The 19023-nt window shown below is 37.1% G+C and overlaps 1 protein-coding gene across 1 annotated transcript in view; it reads right to left on the minus strand.

The window, feature by feature from the left end:
- ME1 (malic enzyme 1) overlaps window positions 1-19023 on the minus strand; it is a 135462-nt gene that overhangs the window by 99917 nt on the left and 16522 nt on the right. Inside the window, exons 2-3 of the mRNA XM_084890631.1 lie at window positions 17680-17813; window positions 14103-14252 (exon numbers count right to left, since the gene is read on the minus strand). Of these exons, the coding sequence (XP_084746757.1) occupies window positions 14103-14252; window positions 17680-17813 (284 nt within the window). The remainder of the gene's footprint in view (window positions 1-14102; window positions 14253-17679; window positions 17814-19023) is intronic.

Below are 19023 nucleotides of genomic sequence, written 5' to 3' on the forward strand. Positions count from 1 at the left end.
TATTAAAATATATTTCATTTTCAAAGTTACAAATAAAACAGTGGTGAAAGCAAACATCCCTAGCTTGTTTCTGTTCTTAGGCAAAATGGTTTTCATTTTTGCCCATTGAGTATGATGATGGCTGCAGGTTTGTCATAAAAAGCCTTTATTATGTTGAGGCATGATCTCTCTATTTGCACTTTGCTGAGATTTTTTTTATCAAAAAAGAGTGTTGGGTTTGTCAAATGCTTTTTCTGCATCGATATAATCATGTGATTTTTTTTTTTTTTTTGTCTTCCAATGTGTTTATGTGATATATCACATTTTTTTATGTGCAAGTATTGTACCAGCCTTGCACCCCTGGAATAAATCCCACTTGGTCATGATGTGTGATCTTTTTAATGTATCGCTGGATCCTATTTGCTAATATTTGGTTGAGGATTTTAGCATCTGTGCTCATCAGATATAGTGGCATGTAATTTTCTTTCTTTGTCGTATCTTTATCTGGTTTTGGAATTAGGGTAATGCTAGCCTCATTAAAAAAAAAAAAAAAAAAAAAAAAAAAAAAAAAGCTTAGAAGTATTCCTTTTTCTTGACCTTTTTGGAGCAGTTTGAGGGTGTTAATTCTTTGAATGTTTGGGAAAACTAAAACTCCCTGTGAACCCATCTGATCCAGAGCTTTAGTATGCTGGAAGTTATTTCATTATTGCTTCAATTTCATCAATAGTTATTGGCCTATTGGGGTTTTCTGTTTCTTCTTGATTGAGTTTTGGAAGACTGTATTTTTCTAGGAATTTGGCAATGAAGCAGGATAAAAAATAACACCCAGAAATCTATGGCATTTTTATACACTTAACTAGAGGCCCTGTGCATGAACTGAGGGGGTGTCCCTCAGCCTGGCCTGCACACACTTCCTGGGGGAATCATGCCTAAGCTGGCAGTCAGACATCCCTCTGGCAGACTGGGAGCCCTCAGGAGACTAATGGCTTAGGCTCACTCCCCGGAGCTGGCCTAAGCCATTATTCGGACATCCTTAGCACTGTCATAGAAATATAAATGATGGGAGAGTGGGCCTAAGCCATTAGTCAGACACCCTTAGCACTGCCATAGAAATATAAATGATGGGAGAGCGGGCCTAAGCCATTATTCTGACATCCTTAGCACTGCCATAGAGATATAAATGATGGGAGAGCGGGCCTAAGCCATTAGTCCAGGGGTCTTCAAACTACGGCCCGCGGGCCACATGCAGCCCCCAGGGGAGTCTGATCCTGCCCGCCAGGTTTTTTGGGCAGTGAGCGCAGCCAAGGTGTTACAGTAGGAATTAGTAGTTCATATAGTCCGGCCCTCCAGCTCTCTGAGGGACCGTGATCTGGCCCCCACTTTAAAAAGTTTGAGGACCCCTGCATTAGTCAGACACCCTTAGCACTGCCATAGAAATATAAATGATGGGAGAGCGGGCCTAAGCCATCAGTCAGACACCCTTAGCACTGCCATAGAGATATAAATGATGGGAGAGCGGGCCTAAGCCATCAGTCAGACACCCTTAGCACTGCCATGGAGGCGGGAGAGGCTCCCACCACCACTGCTGTGCTGACCAGCCATGAGCCAGCTTCTAGCTAAGCAGCGCTCCCCCTGTGAAAGCACTCTGACACCAGGAGGCAGATCCTACGTTGAGTGTCTGCTCCCTGGTGGTCAGTGTACTTCATAGTGATCAGTTGTTTCCAGTTGTTCTGCCATTAGGATCAATTTGCATAATTCCCTTTATTATATAGGACTAGAGACCTGGTGCATGAAATCTGTGCATAGGGGGCGGGGTCCCTCACCCCAGCCTTCACCCTTTCCAATCTGGGACCTGTTGGGGGATGTCTGACTGCATCTCGCAATCCAGGACCACTGGCTTCTAACCACTCACCTGCCTGCCTGCCCGATCGCCCTAACTCCTCTGCCTGCCTGCTTAATTGCCCCTAACTGATCCCCTAACAGTCTGATTGCCCCTAACTGCTCCCCTGCTGTCCTGATTGCCCCTAATCACCTCTGCCTCACCCCTTACCCAGGACCCAGGATTCTCTCCTCCAGCCAGTCACAGGTACCCGGGACCTGGGCTTCCCTCTCTCTGGCTGGCTACAGGCACCAAGGACCCGAGTCAGCTTCATCCAGGCAGGCCGCCGCTACAGGGGACCATGGGCAGAAAGCTTTACCTGGGCTGCAGCCACAGGCACCTGGGACTATAGGGCGGGCATCTTGTCCCTCTCCTGGGCTGTAGCCACAGGCGCTGGTGCCAGGTACTGTGGGGACCATGGGACATGCAGATTGTCCCTCTCCCAGGCGTTAGGAACAACTGCTGGCACCCAGGACCATGGGGCAGGCGGCTTGTCCCTCTCCTGGGCCGTAACCTGGCTGGTCCCCATTCTTCTCTCCCCAGTGTTGAGTGTCTGAGAATTATGGTGTGATGGCATGAGGATGTGATGACATAAGGGTGTGATGACCATTTGCATATTAGCTCTTTATTATATAGGATAATTAATTCACTGAAAGAGAAACTAAAAAAAAAAATAATAATAAATCCATTTACTACTGCAACAACAAAAAAATAAAATATTGAGAATTAAACTTAACCAAGGAGGTAAAAGACCTGTTCTTAGAAAACCATTGGATGTTGAAAAGAGAGATAGAGGAAGATATAAACAAGTGGAAGAATATACGGTGTTCATGGATTGGTTAAATCAACATAATTAAAATGTGCATACTACCCAAAGCAATCTATAGATTTAATGCAATCCCTATTTACAATACCAATGGCATATTTTACAGATCTAGAACAAACACTATAAATATTTATATGGAATTAAAAAAGATCCCAAATAGCAACAGCAATCTTGAGAAAGAAGAACAAAGTTAGAAGAATCACAATACCAGATATCAAGAAATACTACAAAGTTAAAACCCAGAGTACTTTTTTCCATGGTAGAAAACACAGGAAAGAATCTTAAGGTAACACTGAATTAATCAGACAGATGGCATTTATTTGGAAGATTGTCAATAAAAATTAACTTCTTCCATTAGGGAAATAATATACTTACACATTTTCAGCTTTCAAAATAAATTACCTCATTTCATAGTGAAATGATTTTTTATGTCATAGGGCAATGCTATTTTTATAAAATATTTAAAATATGATACTCTCCAAATATTTATAAATGTCATTCATTCAGCCACCAGACCATGATCAGGATTTATATTGTTAAATGAGAAACTTCTTTGCTCAGAAAGAAATAAAATGAAGAACTCTCATGATTTACTTTAAGTAGATAATTACAGTAGGTCCTCAAATAGAACTGTTTTGTTCAACATCTTTTTTGTAACATGAGATGTTTATATTAGCCTACTTCAATTGGTTTCAATGTATGTCATTTTGCTTACACAAAACCTATCAAATAAAGGAGGACTTTGTGTGCATAAATTGTCTATCAAATAATTTTACTACAGTAAAGATAAAACATTATAAAATATACTAGAGGCCCGGTACATGAAATTCAGGCATGTGGGGGGCGGGGGAGGTGTTCCCTCAGTGCAGTCTGCACCCTCTCCAAACTGGGACCCCTCAGGGGATGTCCGAATGCTGGTTTAGGCCTGATCCTAACCTGGCAGTTGGACATCCCTCTCACAATCCGGGATCACTGGCTCCTAACTGCTCATCTGCCTTCCTGCCTGATCACCCCTAACTGCGCCCCCCCCACCAGCCTGATCACCCCTAACGACCTCTGCCTACTGGCCTGATTGCTCCTAACTGCCCCCCATGCCAGCCTGGTCACCTCCAACTGCCTCCCCCCACTTGCTGGACTGGTTGCCCCTCACTGTACCCTATATTGGCCTGGTTACCCTCAACTGCTCCCCCTGCCAGCCTAGTTGCCCCTAACTGACTCCCTTTGCCAGCCTGGTCGCCCCTTACTAACCCCCCACTGGCCTGGTCTCCCCTCATGGCACCCCCTGCCAGCCTGGTTGCCCCCAATTCCCTCCCCATCACTGGCCTCATCACCCCTCACTAGCCCCCCTGCCAGCCTGGTCACCCCAGGCTGCTGTTTAGTCTTTAATGCAAGGGAATCCTGGACAATTTGCCTTTTTATTAGTATAGATATTAAGTTAAAATTTCCAATTTCAATTAAAGAGTTAAAAATTATCTTGCATAAAATTCAACATTTAAAGGTATATAAAATAATTATTAGATAATATTAAATGTATATTATTTTGTCAAGGAAATGGATGAAAATAAATCTTTAAATTTTCAGAAGCATACTTAGAAAGCATGTAGAAAAGCTTGGAAAAGATAATAAAATTTTAACTTGGCTATTTCTCCTTGACCACTGATTTGGGTAGTGGGGGCTTGTGGGGAAAGGCAGAAGCACTGCCTCAGAGGAAATTCTTCCTAATAATTTATCCATTAGCTACAATGCAACTAAGTTAAGAAAAAATATATAAAAATAAATGAGAGCTTAAAAGCATATACAGAAAAAGCTACAAAAAATAAAAATTAGATCAGAATAAAATTATTACTGTAAATGAGGAAATATTAACGTAAAACTTTTAATCCAGTCAAACTGAAGACATGTTGCAACCAATACATTATAGCGAGAGCATCGCTGTGTAAACGGACGTGTTTGTGAAACTGTTTGGGAGATGGAGTAGGAATTCTGATGAGTTGTATTATCAAATCATTTTAAATCTGTTTTAAATCAGTTCTCATTTAAAAACATATTTTTTAATCATTCTTTATATTGTGATTAAGTTGTTACCAAAAACCCTTCCTGAATTAGAAAGCAGGGTTACTTGAAATGATGTGTTGATTTAGTTGTACTTTAGGACATGTTCCAAATACCTAAAACTATGCATCTGTAGGCCGAGTTTTCAAAAATTCACAGCATTTTCTTGTTAAAAATGACCTTAGAATTCAACTATTTTACAATCACACCCAATGCAAGAATCACATGTATAACCTGTATGACCAATGATTATCTATTCTACACCATGTGAATATTTCCAATGAGGAGAAAAAGAAGTCTACTCCAAAGTAAGAGAGTTAAATTATCAGAAATATTCCTTTACATTTAAGTTAAATCTAACCATGTAATAACTTCCATCCATTCATTTTACATTCTGGAGCTATACCATGCAAGTGTACTCTTTTTCACATGAAAATCTTTCAAATAAGTGAAGACTTGACTGTATCCCTTTCAAGTCTTTTCTTTTAGAATGAACATTTCTGTTTCTTCCAACACTTTCTCATATAGTGGTAAGTTTTTAATAACTGACACTGCTTTAGTTACTCTTCTCAGGATAAATCTCAGTTTGCCAATGACCCTTCAAAAATATGGCATCCAAAACTAAACACAGGTATGATCTTGGTATGTGATGCAAAATAGCCACTGCCTCCCTTTTAAAAAATTCTTTATTTTCAGTAATGAAGACTGGAATTTTTAATCCTTCTTAAAAATATATAAAAACACCCAAGTTAATACACTGTCATAAATACTACCTGAGATAAAACTTGGCAATCTTTCTTAATTCTCCATATGCTATGTGTAAACTAAACTTCAATCAAAACACTTGGGTGTGCCACACAGACTGTGGCAGTTATTTTTGGATCCCAAACTTGAATTTCCATTTAAGTTTTCCACACTTAAAGTCTCAAGATGAACTGTTACTTTATACTTTAGGGCCTTTTACAATAAAAGATAAGTTTCACTGCCTTGCTAAAGAAATTTGTCTATGCATATGTATAGACCATCTTTAGATCTTGATGTGAAGAATTACTGTTTGAATCATGCCTACATTTTTTCCATTCTCCAAATGTTTCCTAATTAAAGTAATACTTAGGAAAGAAGATAGCTGGCATTTTAAACTACTTCTGGAAACACAGTGAATTTCCAGTACGTAAGACTGAGGATACTCTACCTCACTTACTTAATGAAAGTCACTTATACATTTTCATAAATAGCATATTTAGTCTGATCAGAAAATATTGTTAATTTGAATTAATTAGTAGTTCACAAAATCATTTAAATCTCCATATTAAACTAAAATCAACTATTTTCAAATAAGTATCTCTTAAAAAAATCAATTGAGGAAACAGTTAAGAGACTTCAACTAGTCCAGACATTCCATTTAACTTGTTTCATATCTTTGAGAAAAATAATCTACCATGTGCTTTTTCTCATACTTTAAAAGAGCATAGGTAAAAATATTAGGCCAATTTCAAGGGAAATGAAATAATAGAACAAAATAATATTTTTAATAAATATAATCAAAATGAAAGACTTACTGCTATAGGTAAATGGTAAAAAGTTTATTACATCTAACATTAAAATGATCTTTTTTCTAGAAGCACTAAAAAATTAGTTGCTCTCTTAAATATCAACTATTTAAAATTCTAAAGATATAGAAAATTACAATAAAATAAAAAATAAAATTACAAACTAAACCATAGCTATACGCTAAAAATAGTCCATGGTTCACAAAAGTCTCCTAAGTATTTCTAAATATTTTAAAGTGATTGAACTGAAGAATGCCAAATCCAAGCAAGAATAGTCTTGGTTTAAAGGAAAGGGGGTGGGGGAGTAGTGAAAGTAAAGAGTGTCAAAATATATATATGATGACAGAAAAAGATTTGACTTGGATGGTGGGCATGCAATACAACTTACAGATGATGGGTCATACACATGGACTTGAAACTTATACTTTTATTAACGAACAAGAGGCCCGATGCACAAAATCCGGGCAAGGGCCTTGGTCCTGGCTCCCGCCCCTGGCGCTGCTGCCACTGTGACGGGAGGCCTCTGATGCCTCTGCCACAGTCCTCGCCTGCTGTGGCTCTGTCCGGAAGGATGCCCAGTCTATTTAGCATATTACGCTTTTATTATTATAGATGTTATCCCCAATAAATTTAATTGAAAAAACAGTCCTGGTTCACCTAGTTTAGATCCTCCTCATCCCCTACCTAGAAACTTCAAGAGGAAGATGACCTAGGACAGCGAGAGATGTCGGCTAACATAAGGGCACTGCATAACTTGGCAGGTTACATCACCATGGTCCAGTAACAACGAGACAACACTAAACTATTGACAGTGCCACAGCCTTATTTCAAGGGTTAAATTATTTAATTTGCAGCTATAAAAATTGGCTGTGAAACCATGTTTCTTTGCCATGAACAACTTAAATTCTTTATAATCAATTACTGAGTTACTGAAATACTTAGAGCTTAATAAAACTAAAAACTGCCATCACATGCTTTATAGAGCATCATAAAAATAGGCTATGTTTAAGAAAATCAGCTAGATTTAAAGTGAGAAAATGTACTGAAGATTTTTTATTCTACTAACTGTTTTTATTCTACTAACTGTTCATTTGATAGTTATTATACTCCGTTCTAAATGATAAGAACATTCTTGGATTAAAGAATAATAACTTTGGGTAGGTTTCTTTTACACTTACTTTTTAAACATCTTTTCTTACTGCTATTTCATAAGCCAAAATCAGGTTAAATTGATACCCTCACTGTATGAAACTACAAAATCTTTTGAACTGTTGTTTCTCTGAGAAACTGCATGTTTCTGTATAAGTAAACAATCTCCACTTCTAATTGTGGTCTAATCATGGTCATAGTTATGACCATTTCTATATTACGTTCTCACATGAAACTGCACATGGAATAATAATAATAAAAAAAATAGTCCTCACAAATTAAATAACGAATACTCTACTTCAAGTCCTTTTTGGAATTCCAAAGAAAACAAATAACAAATGTAGAAACACTACTTTGATATTTTGTTTTGGTTCATCTTAATGTTGCATTTCCTTAAGAACATTCTAGGAAAAAATAAAACTTTTATGTATTTGCTTAAGAATGTTCTAGAAAAAAATAAAACTAAAAATTAAAACATCTTAATGAATGATTCACTTTAACAATTAGTCTTGTTGTTAATCTTCAGCACTGTCAATATCAAAACAGGTACCATTTATGTGGCATATATAATGGTACTTAAAATACTAAGAGCTTTCTATACAATATCTACTAAATTCCAGGTCACATATTTAAATGCCTACTAGACATCTGTACTTGGAAGACCCAAATATATTTAAATCTCAGCATGTCCCCAAAAGAACTTTCTATTCCCTTACAAACATATTTCAGTATTCTGAAACTTGGTAAATGGTACCCTCATCCATTTAGTCATGAAGAAACCTGGGAGCTACAATACCAGATGTAATAACTACTATCTGGGAATAGCTACTGTATGCCAAGAATCATGCAAGTATCTATGACAAAATCAAATCCACATCCTCCAAAAATGTGCAAAATAAACATTATTCTGTGAAATCTTACAATAAACAATCCTATTTAATTTTAGTTAATTCAAATTTTCCACAATTAACTTGAGCATTGAACACTTTTTCACCATAACATTTGGCAAGCCAACCAATGGTACTAGTTATAAATGCTTCATAAATGCTTTTTTAAGAACTGTAATCAACAAAATTATATTTGCTCATCCTTTTTGCCAAAATCATATCAGTGAATTACTGTATAAAATTAGTAATTGAAAGGAGTATGTGTATTTAAAGATATATTATCTATATTTCATCGAAATTCTACTTCCTCATAGCCTGATTCCTTGGAGTATTTTTTTCAGATCTCTTATTTATGAGAAGTTACCTTTTAGAACAATATAGTTAAACAGTAGGAGAAATAAAGAACATTACTAATACTTTATGGTTTTCTATGTGAGCAGATGAATACATTAATATTAAATTCTATTTCTAAGAAGCAGCAAAAAACACATATTAATTCAGCACCAACAAGGTACTAAGCCTAAATAGGATGAAAAGTATAGATATAATTTATAAAATACAATCCCTTCTCTCTAGATGCTTACAAACTGATAGAACATCAGAAATGTGAAAAATAGAAACATGCTTAATTGCCAAAGGCATGATAAAATAGTATGTAGCTAATAAGAACGAATAAGAAAAGGAGACGATTCTTGGAAAATGCAGTCTAAAATATAGCAGGTAAAAATACTTCCAAATATATTATGTAAATCTGCTTTAAAAGCATTTCTTTAAAAAATAAAATAAAAGATTGACAGAATACAAATAATTTAATTAACACACTAAGCTTAGCATTCTGCAAAAGTACAAAATGAATTGTTTCTAACTTCCAAAAATTACATCTCTATCAACAAATTAGCCACAATTAGACAAGCATATTCCATTACCAAGTATTAGATCTGCAAAAATCCAAATGTTATAGACATACTCGGAGGAGGTAATCCAACAATAAATGGATATTCCAGCATCTTACCTTAAGAAAAAATATACTGGATGTAGAAACATTCTTATAAGAATTTATCTTTTGATACCTAACCAGATTTTAATGCCATATTCAAAATGAAAATAAACAACTAGTCATAGTAAGTAAAATATAGTTAAGCTATCCAACTGTATTACACTCAGTACTTGTAATATTAACCCTTAACTTTCACATAACATGTTCCTAATTGCTACCACCAAATTCACTAAGTAAATATAATAACAGGTATAATCCTCCTGTTCACTTTCTGAATGCCTTAGAATACCCTCTACTGCAGCAGGAAAGGTTTAATAGACGTTTGTCAATTTTGGCTTTAAAAAAATAGAGTATATGCTAACTACTGCCTGAAAGATCCACCATTATTCAAACACAATCACCATTTCCTTTCCAATTAAATACAATGTCTAAATTTATGCTACATAATATGTTTTCAAAAAAGTTCTCTTTTTATAATTACGGGAGAAGCCATGAGGACTATTTTATTAACAACTTCAAAATAATCAAAAGTTTAACAAAATATAAACATTAAAAATCAACATGACAGAAACTGCCATAATACTGTGGAAAATTAAAAGAATAATACAATGGCCGAAACCAGTTTGGCTCAGTGAATAGAGCGTCGGTGTGTGGACTGAAGGGTCCCAGGTTCAATTCCGGTCAAGGGCATGTACATTGGTTTCTGGCACATCCCCGGTGTGGGGGGTGCAGGAGGCAGCTGGTTGATGTTTCTCTCTCAACGACGTTTCTAGCTCTCTATCCCTCTCCCTTCCTCTCTGTGAAAAATCAATAAAATATATTAAAATAAAAAAGAATACAATAAATACTTGCACCTAGATTCAACACTTGTGAGCATTTTGCTATCTCCCACCTCCTGCCATACTTCCTCCTCTCTCCCTCTCCTATCATTCTGTCTGTCTGTCTATTCATCCATCTATCCTCCCATCCATCCACCCTGTTTATTTCTGACAAAGCTCCCAGAAATTAAATATATTAAGGCTTCTAAAGAATAACAGATTATACTATATAGATATAAATAGTCATATAGCCATATCAAGACTATAAATATTCATTTCACATTTTGTCACAAATGGGTTCATATAGATAAGGTTGTATCTCAAAGGGGATTTCTTTTAATGTTTTGGTTTTCAAAGTTTTGGATTTGAAAAATGTGGGAGGATGGTGGGCATTAGTAGTATCCCTATGTTACAGAGGAGGAAAACATTAAATAATTTATTCAAAACTAAAACAAGTCGCAAAACCAGAAGCGAAAATAGGCAAACTGCTCCAGAGTAGTTAAAAGCACTGCTCTAGAGGTCTCCAATCCCAGAAGAAATCCTTGTGACCTTCTTTGTCTTTATCCAGAATCTGAACCCTTGCCTCGAATTCTACCCTCCTAATCTGAGTCACTTGGTTCACTGTAACAGCTACTAACCTGGCTACCTAATTCTTCTACCTACTAAACAGTAAAAGCCAATGTTCTTTAAAATAGCATACAAGAATCTATAGGTTCTGTACTCTCTCGTTTATCTTAGCATCTGTATCACATCTACTGCTCCCTCTCTCACTCTACTCCAGCCTCACTGGTCTCCATGCTGCCCTGGTCTCCATGCATGTTCCCACATAGGTCCTGGCACTGACTATTCCTCCTGCCTGGCACACATTTCCTCTGTATCTTTTTTTTTTTTTTAATATATTTTATTGATTTTTTTCAGAGAGAAAGGGAGAGGAATAGAGAGTTAGAAACATTGATGAGAGAGAAACATCCATCAGCTGCCTCCTGCACACTCCCTACTGGGGATGTGCCCGCAACCAAGGTACATGCCCTTGACCAGAATCGCACCTGGGACCCTTGAGTCTGCAGGCCAACGCTCTATCCACTAAACCAAACCGGTCAGGGCTCCTCTGTATCTTAATGACTCCCCCCAGCCCCCCACTCCTCCAATATCACCTCCCAATGAGGCCTACACTATCACTCTATTTAAAATTGCAACTGCCCTCTCCAAAGCAACTGACACTCCGGATCCCCCTGTCCCTGCTCAACTCTTTCTCCTAAACACTTAACTACCTGCAAATATTCTAGAAAATATCCTTATTTCTTATTTTCCTGTCTTTTGTACTTATATTTATACATACACCAAAGTATCCCCAGTCCTTAGAAAATCATCTAGTATATAAGTGCTCAAAAATAATTGTTGCTATTGATATTTCTATGTCAACTTTAACCTAAGCTCCCACATTCCTTAGTATTCCTTAGAAATGTTAGCATTTCTCAGTATCTCTCAGAAAAGTTAGAATTTCAATAAATATACTTAAATTACATTTTTAAATAGCCAAGTTTTATCCAATTATGCTTTTATTAAGATTCTTTATGTAGAATTATATTTTGTAGACATGGATAGATGTTATGACGTCACTCAGAGAAGACAATAAAGTAAGAGTTTATTTAGTATGATCCTTCTATAAGCAAAACTAGAATGTATTTGTATATATCAGGTTTTTGGGCTTGATGACAATTAGGTATTGAAAAAATATTTTTTCCATCTACTTATTTGCATGTTCTCTATTTTTCATTAATATGTATTATTTGTATGATTAAAAAACTATATACAGCCAAAACCGGTTTGGCTCAAAGAAGAGAGTATCAGCCTGCAGACTGAAAGGTCCCAGGTTTGATTCCAGTCAAGGGCATGTATCTTGGTTGCGGGCACATCCCCCGGAGGGGGTGTGCATGAGGCAGCTGATCGATGTTTCTCTCTCATTGATGTTTCTAGCTCTCTATCCCTCTCCCTTCCTCTCTGTAAAAATCAATAAAATGTAAATTTAAAAACAAATTATATATAGCCGTAGCTGGTTGGGCTCAATGGATAGGGTGTTGGGTTGTGGACTAGAAGTTCCTGGGATCAATTCTAGTCAAAGGCACATGCTAGGGTTGTGAACTCGATCCTCAGTAGGGGGATACAGGAGGCAGCCAATCAATGATACTCTCTCATCATTGATATTTCTATCTTTCTCTCTCTCTCCTGTCCTGAGATCAATAAAAATATATTTTTAAAAAATAAAAAATAATAATATACAGCCCTGACTGGTGCTTTTAAGTGGTTAGAGTGCTGGCCCGCACATCAAAGGGTCCTGGGTTTGATTCCTAGTCAAAGGCATGTACCAGGCATGTACCATCCCTGGCCCCAGCCAAGGTGTGCAGGAGGCAGCCAATGAATATGCCCCTCTCACAGTGATCTCTTTCTCTCTCCTCTCCCTCTCTTTCTCTCTTTTTTTCTTCTTCTCTTACCCTTCCTCCCTCCCTTCCATTCTCTCTGAAAAGCAATGGGAAAAATATCTTCAGGTGAGGAAATAACAACAAAAATTAGTCACATCACCACTTGTATAAAGAGAAGTAGTTCAATATTTGTAGGTAGTCTGTTAAATGATATTAAAAGCACATATCTATTGCATTATATAATGACTATTTTAATAGTGAATACAAATTTTCTTTAATAAAAAGGACAAGATTTAGAATTTAGCTGGCAAATGTTTTGTAAGGAATGACTTTTTTGAGGTATATGAGTACTGTGTATCATTATTATTATTATTTCGTTAATTCTCACCAAAGGATTTTCTTCCATTGATTGTTAGAGAGTGGAAAAAAGGGAGGGAAGGGAAGAGAAATAAAGAGAAATATCTGTGTGAGAGAGACACATCAACTCATTGTCTCCTGCACATGCCCAAGGCAGGGAGCAAACCCATAACCGAGGTACTTACCCTTAACTGGAATCAAACCCACAAACCTTCGATAGGAGGGGCCCACACTCTAACCACTTAACATTGATCAGCGTCTAGTTCTTTTATTTATACAGAGGGTAATATGGAATAGGTATGCTAAATACCACTATATTCATATATTTATGTAAAATCACATATTCAATCTAATTTTCAATGACAATGCTTTTAGTAGGCTTTTATATTTTTAGTATAAACTGATAAACATTTCTTTTTATCTTTAAATTCATTAATATATTGAATAAAATAAAGCTATAGATTTAGAAAAACTGTGTTCATCATTAAAGATGACTACTATGTCACTTAAGGGAAATCAACAAAAGAACTACTTTAATGACAACACTCTGATTTTAGAAAATAGTAGTCTCCCATTTTAACAAAAATTTGGAATCTTTGCTTTAACTTGTAAAATATACACATAATAGTGATAATTATCATCTCAAAGGCAAAATTAATTATGAGCAATTATTTTCTTTCCAAATAAAAAACACGTTTGCCGAAACCGGTTTGGCTCAGTGGATAGAGCGTCAACCTGCAGACTGAAAAGTCCCAGGTTCGATTCCGGTCAAGGGCATGTACCTTGGTTGCGGGCACATCCCCAGTAGGGGGTGTGCAAGAGGCAGCTGATCAATGTTTCACATATATGTTTCTAACTCTCTATCCCTCTCTCTTCCTCTCTGTAAAAAATCAATAAAATATATATTTTTAAAAACACACACACACACAAAAAAAAAACACACACACACACATTCATTTACTCTCTGTAAAAGGAAACCTAAATTGGTTTAGAAATACTTTATTCTTATCTTAAATCTAGAAAGAAAATACTATGCTTTTAATGTTATATATATATTTATATTTAATGTTCTTTTAAATAAAATTTGATTTAGATTTTCCCAAGTTCAATTCCATTCAATATTTTATTGCAAAACTTTTATTAAAAAAATAAGGACATGAGTTGTATTTAAGATAAAAGTTTACATACCTTGGTTTCAGAAAAATTAAACTATATTGCTGGCAAGCCAGACCCACAGTGGGGGTATAAACAATAGGCATGAACTTCTCAATGTCAGACATAAGCACTCGATAAAAGAGCTTTTCGTTTCTGTCTTGAAGATCCATTAAGAGAAGATACCTGTGGAAAATGGACAAAATGAGGTCTATATTCTAACAAAGCCATGAAATAGCTGCTTAGAAATCTTATTAAACATTTTTCAACAAAGTATGAAGGACTTTTAGGTCACACAGGAAACATCTGATCAAAAACACTTTAGATATATTCTTAAATACCTCAAAGAATGAAGAACCATAAACCTCAGCGAGTGTCATTCAAATATTAAAATAATTGCTAAAATAGAAGTTTTACTTAATATTTTAAATGACTTTATCCCTATTTTAAAATGAAAGAATGATGAAAATATGAATTTAATGATGAAAATATAAATATACATATAATATTAATTTTAAGTAAATACAAAGACTTTATCCTTTAACTTTCAGTGCTGAATAACCAAGGGAAATAACAAATGAAAAATGAGTAAAGAATATATTGAATATATTGAATAAAATAAAGCTATAGATTTAGAAAAACTGTGGTTAGAGTGCTGGCCTAAAAATTACTAAGGTAGCAAGAAAGTTTAAGGGACTTTTCTTATTATTTGTATCAAATAGCTTTTTTCTTTCTAGAGACATTTTTGACCCAGACTTATCTTTCTAAGCATCAAACTTATCATGTTACATCTAGCCTTCAATGGTTTGTAAAATAAAACTCAAATTGCTTGGTATAATTTAAAATAATATTTTAAGATTGTATTTAACAATCTTACTAGCCTTTTTGGATTGATTTCCATTCCCTGAAGTAGTTGAAAATGTGTAGCATTTAGTGTCAGACATACAGGATTCTAATGCTGGGCAAACGGATAGGTTATGCTAACCCAAAAAATTAAAATTTAGGAAGAAGATGATGACTTTTAGACATGCTAAAACTGATTTAGCAAATGTGTAAGTCCAAATTGCTAAATCAATGATCAACCCTCAGACCTCATTTTATCAGAACATTTGACTCAAGTGGCAATCCCTATAAGTCAATAAACTCTCTTTACTTGACTTCTAGGACATCATATTCTCTTCATTTTCTTTCTACCTCACTAGTTTCCTGTTTCTTTGCAATTTCTTTTTTGTTTCTTTTTGCTGTTTTCTCCTCTCTGCAAGGTCTCTAACACTTATCTCTAATACATTAGGCTTTTCTTTCAACATATATCCAAAATCTAAACACCTTCACTGCTACCATCCTGGGTCTAAATCACCATCATCTTTTACTTGGATTATTATAATAGTCTCCTAAAGATTCTTCCAGCCTATATTCTATTCTCAATATTGCAGCCATTCTCTTCTTGAAATGTAGCTCAGATCATGTTGATTTCCTGTTCAAAACCTTGAAAGGCTTCCCTTTCCACTCTGATTAATAGCAAAAGTCCTTTATCTAGCCTCTATTACCTTGACAATTTCCTTTCCCAACCTACCATTCTTCCCCTCATTCATTCTACTCCTGACACAGGTATTCCTACTGATCCTCGAACCAGAAAAAGAATATAAAGTGAAAAATAAGCTGAAGGAAGAACTTAAGTAACAAGTGAAAGCGACTGTGGAGAGGTTTAAGAAGAAGTAAAAATACACAAATGGACAAGCTGAGTTAATCTCTTTCTCCAGCTGCCCGACACCACCCCTAGGGTTCAGGAAAACAGTGGGCGTGGCAGGAATGGAGGTCTTCACGGGCTCAGCAATATGGACTTCCAGTTACCAAGGCTGATCTACCTTTATACTCTCTTGAGTGCCCAATCTGCCATAGGCCAACATCACATGCCTCGGGGTGATCAGCAAGCCACCCGGTGGCAGGTGATTACATTGGACTGCTTCCATCATGGAAGAGGCAGTGTTGTTGTTACTGGAATTGACACTTACTCTGGATACAGATTTGCCTTCCCTACACACAATGCTTCAGCCAAAACTACCATCTGTGGACTTACAGAAGGCCTTATCCACTATCATGGTATTCCACAGGCATTGCTTCTTGGGTCTCACTTTAGAGCAAATGAAGCATGGCACTGGGCCCATATTCATGAAATTCATTAGTCTTGCTATGTTTCCCCACCATCGTAAAGCAGCTGACTTAACAGAATTGTGGAATGACCTTTAGAAGCTCAGTAACAACACCAGCTAGGTGGTAACACCTGCAAAGCTGAGGCAAAGTTCTCTAGGAGGCTATGTATGATGTGAATCCATGTCCAGCATGATGCTATTTCTCCCATAACCAGGATTCACAGGTCTACGGACCCAGGAGTAAAAATGTAAGTGGCACCACTCACTATTATTACCAGTGACCCACTAGCAAAATTTCTGCTTCTTGTCCCAATGATATTATGCTCTGCTGACCAATAAGTCTTAGTTTCAAAAGGAGGAATGTTTCCACCAGGAGACAATTCCATTAGACTGAAAATTAAGATAGCCACAAGCCACTATGGACACCACATGCCTCTGAATCAATAAGCAAAGAAGGAAGTTACCAGGCTAGCTAGGATGACTGATCCTGCCTACCAAATGGGATTTGGACTGCTAGTCCATTATTAGTAGTAGTATTCTCTTTAGCAAAAAGGAATTCTACAAGGAGTCTGCCTTTAGACTGCAAGTCTTTTCTTGTTCTCCAGCTGCCAGTCTACCTGCAGACTTAGGACTTAACCAGGCTTCACAATCACGGGAGCCAATCCCTTGAAATAAATATATATCTCCATACAACAGGATGTGATGTGTGTGTGTGTGTGTGTGTGTGTACACACAACAAATATATCCTGTTGCTTCTGTTTCTCTGAAGACCGCTAGAAAACCCTAATACAAATACTTACTAGGTATTGGGTTAGCTTCCTTTTCTAAATATCACAATAATATTTTGAAATAACTATTCTCTTCAATCCATAAATGAAAAACCTGAGGTTTAGTGCCTCCATAAGGGAAGAGTCCAAAGCAGAGAACAAGGCATATAGTGTGGTCCTGACAGAGGTTCTGGTGGTTTGTTCGAGGCCCCAGTGCTAGTGAAACACAGCCAGAATTTCAAACTAGGGCTATCTCATTACAGAGGTAGGGCACACGTTACCTTTATCTCTGTGCAAACATGGAAACTGAATTCTAAACACAGTAAGTGACCTAAATTCACAATAGCATTAGAACCAGGTTTAGAGGTTGAAAAAGTGCACCCAATATGCACTCATAGTCTGACTAAAAACCACTTTAACCTGTTTTGCTTTGTCCAGGATGGCATTTCCAGATAACTCATCTTTATAGCAACAATTTTATCACAAGAGCAAAGTAATCTCTCTGAGGATAACAGTTTAGAAAGAAAATTTTATTCAAATGTTCCTAAAAAGGGTAAATTTTTTAAAATATCATTGTATTATAGGCAAATTCTCCTCAAAGTTGACTACTTTTTCCAAATCACTAAATATTTTAACTTTCTCATCTAATAAAAAATAAGATAAACGACTGTCTAAGAGAAATATAAAATGTGTTACCTGTCAAAGTCAGAGTTCAGACGCTCACAATTTTTAAGTACTCTAAGAACCTGGATATCCTGACTGATGAAACAAGGTGGCAATAATCCATGAATATTCAATTGTTGTCTTTCTTCCAGGGTAAAAGCCAAGTCCTGTGGAGAAAAGAGAATAAGTTAAGGAGAAAAAGTATATATTTACAAAAATAACATCCAAGTGTATGGAATTAAGAATCAGAATATCTGGTGATACTATAAACATAGCCATTTGGCTGTGAGTAAACCATGTAAGCTTTCAATACCTAGTTACTATAACATTTTCAGATCTGAGTCACTAACATATTGTTCAGATGAAATTAGGTAAAAGGAGAAAATGAGTTGAAAACATGCAAATGGAGATATAAATATCATTATTAATATCAACCTATCTAATAAAAGAGTAATATGCGAATTTACCATCACTGTGCTACACCCACAAGCCACGCTCACAAGCCATGTCCATCAGCCAATACAGAGCGAGTATGCAAATTAATCAACCCAGATGGCCACGGCCAGTGAGAGAGTAGGAGGGAGACTTGGGTTTCCCTGGCGATGGAGGAAGCCAAGCTTTCCATACACCCTGGCTGGCCCAGGCTTCCACTTAACACTACAAAGTTTCAATTATAGAAGATAAATAAATCCCAACAGAAATGGCTGTTGCCATGAAGCAAGCAGGAGGCTTGGCTCCACTCTAGGCTACAAAGTTTCAATTGTAAAAGATAAATAAATCCCAGATACTAGGGCCTCCACTTGGGTCGCTGGGGTGTGTGGCCGACCTACAAACTACCACAGGCCCCTCAGCCAGGCCGCCCCACACCCCAAGGGAACCCCCACCCTGATCCGGGACACCCTACCAGGCAAACCAGCTGACCCCCACCCATGCACCAGGCCTATATCTTATCTAATAAAAGAGTGATATGCAAACTGACCATTACTCCAACACCCAAGATGACTGCCCCCATGTGGTCAAAGATCCTGCCCCTTGTGGATATAAGATGGCCACCACAAAATGGCCAGCAGGGGAGGGCGGTTGTGGGCGATGAGGTCAACAGGGGAGAGCAGTTGGGAGGGACCAGGCCTGCAAGGGAGGGCAGTTGGGGGAGATCAAGCCTGCAGGGGAGAGCAGTTAGAGGTGACCAGGCTGGTAGGGGAGGGAAGTTGGGGGAAAACAGGGGAGCAGTTAGACATCAATCAGGCTGGCAGGGGAGTGGTTAGGGCGTGATCAGTCTGGAGGCAGAAGCAGTTAAGGGCAATCAGTAAGGCAGGCAGGTGAGCAGTTGGGAGCCAGCAGTCCTGGACTGTGAGAGGGATGTCCGACTGCCTGTTT

Source organism: Pipistrellus hanaki, assembly GCF_964339955.1.
Source record: "Pipistrellus hanaki genome assembly, chromosome: 7".
NCBI classification, from domain to species: Eukaryota; Metazoa; Chordata; class Mammalia; order Chiroptera; family Vespertilionidae; genus Pipistrellus; species Pipistrellus hanaki.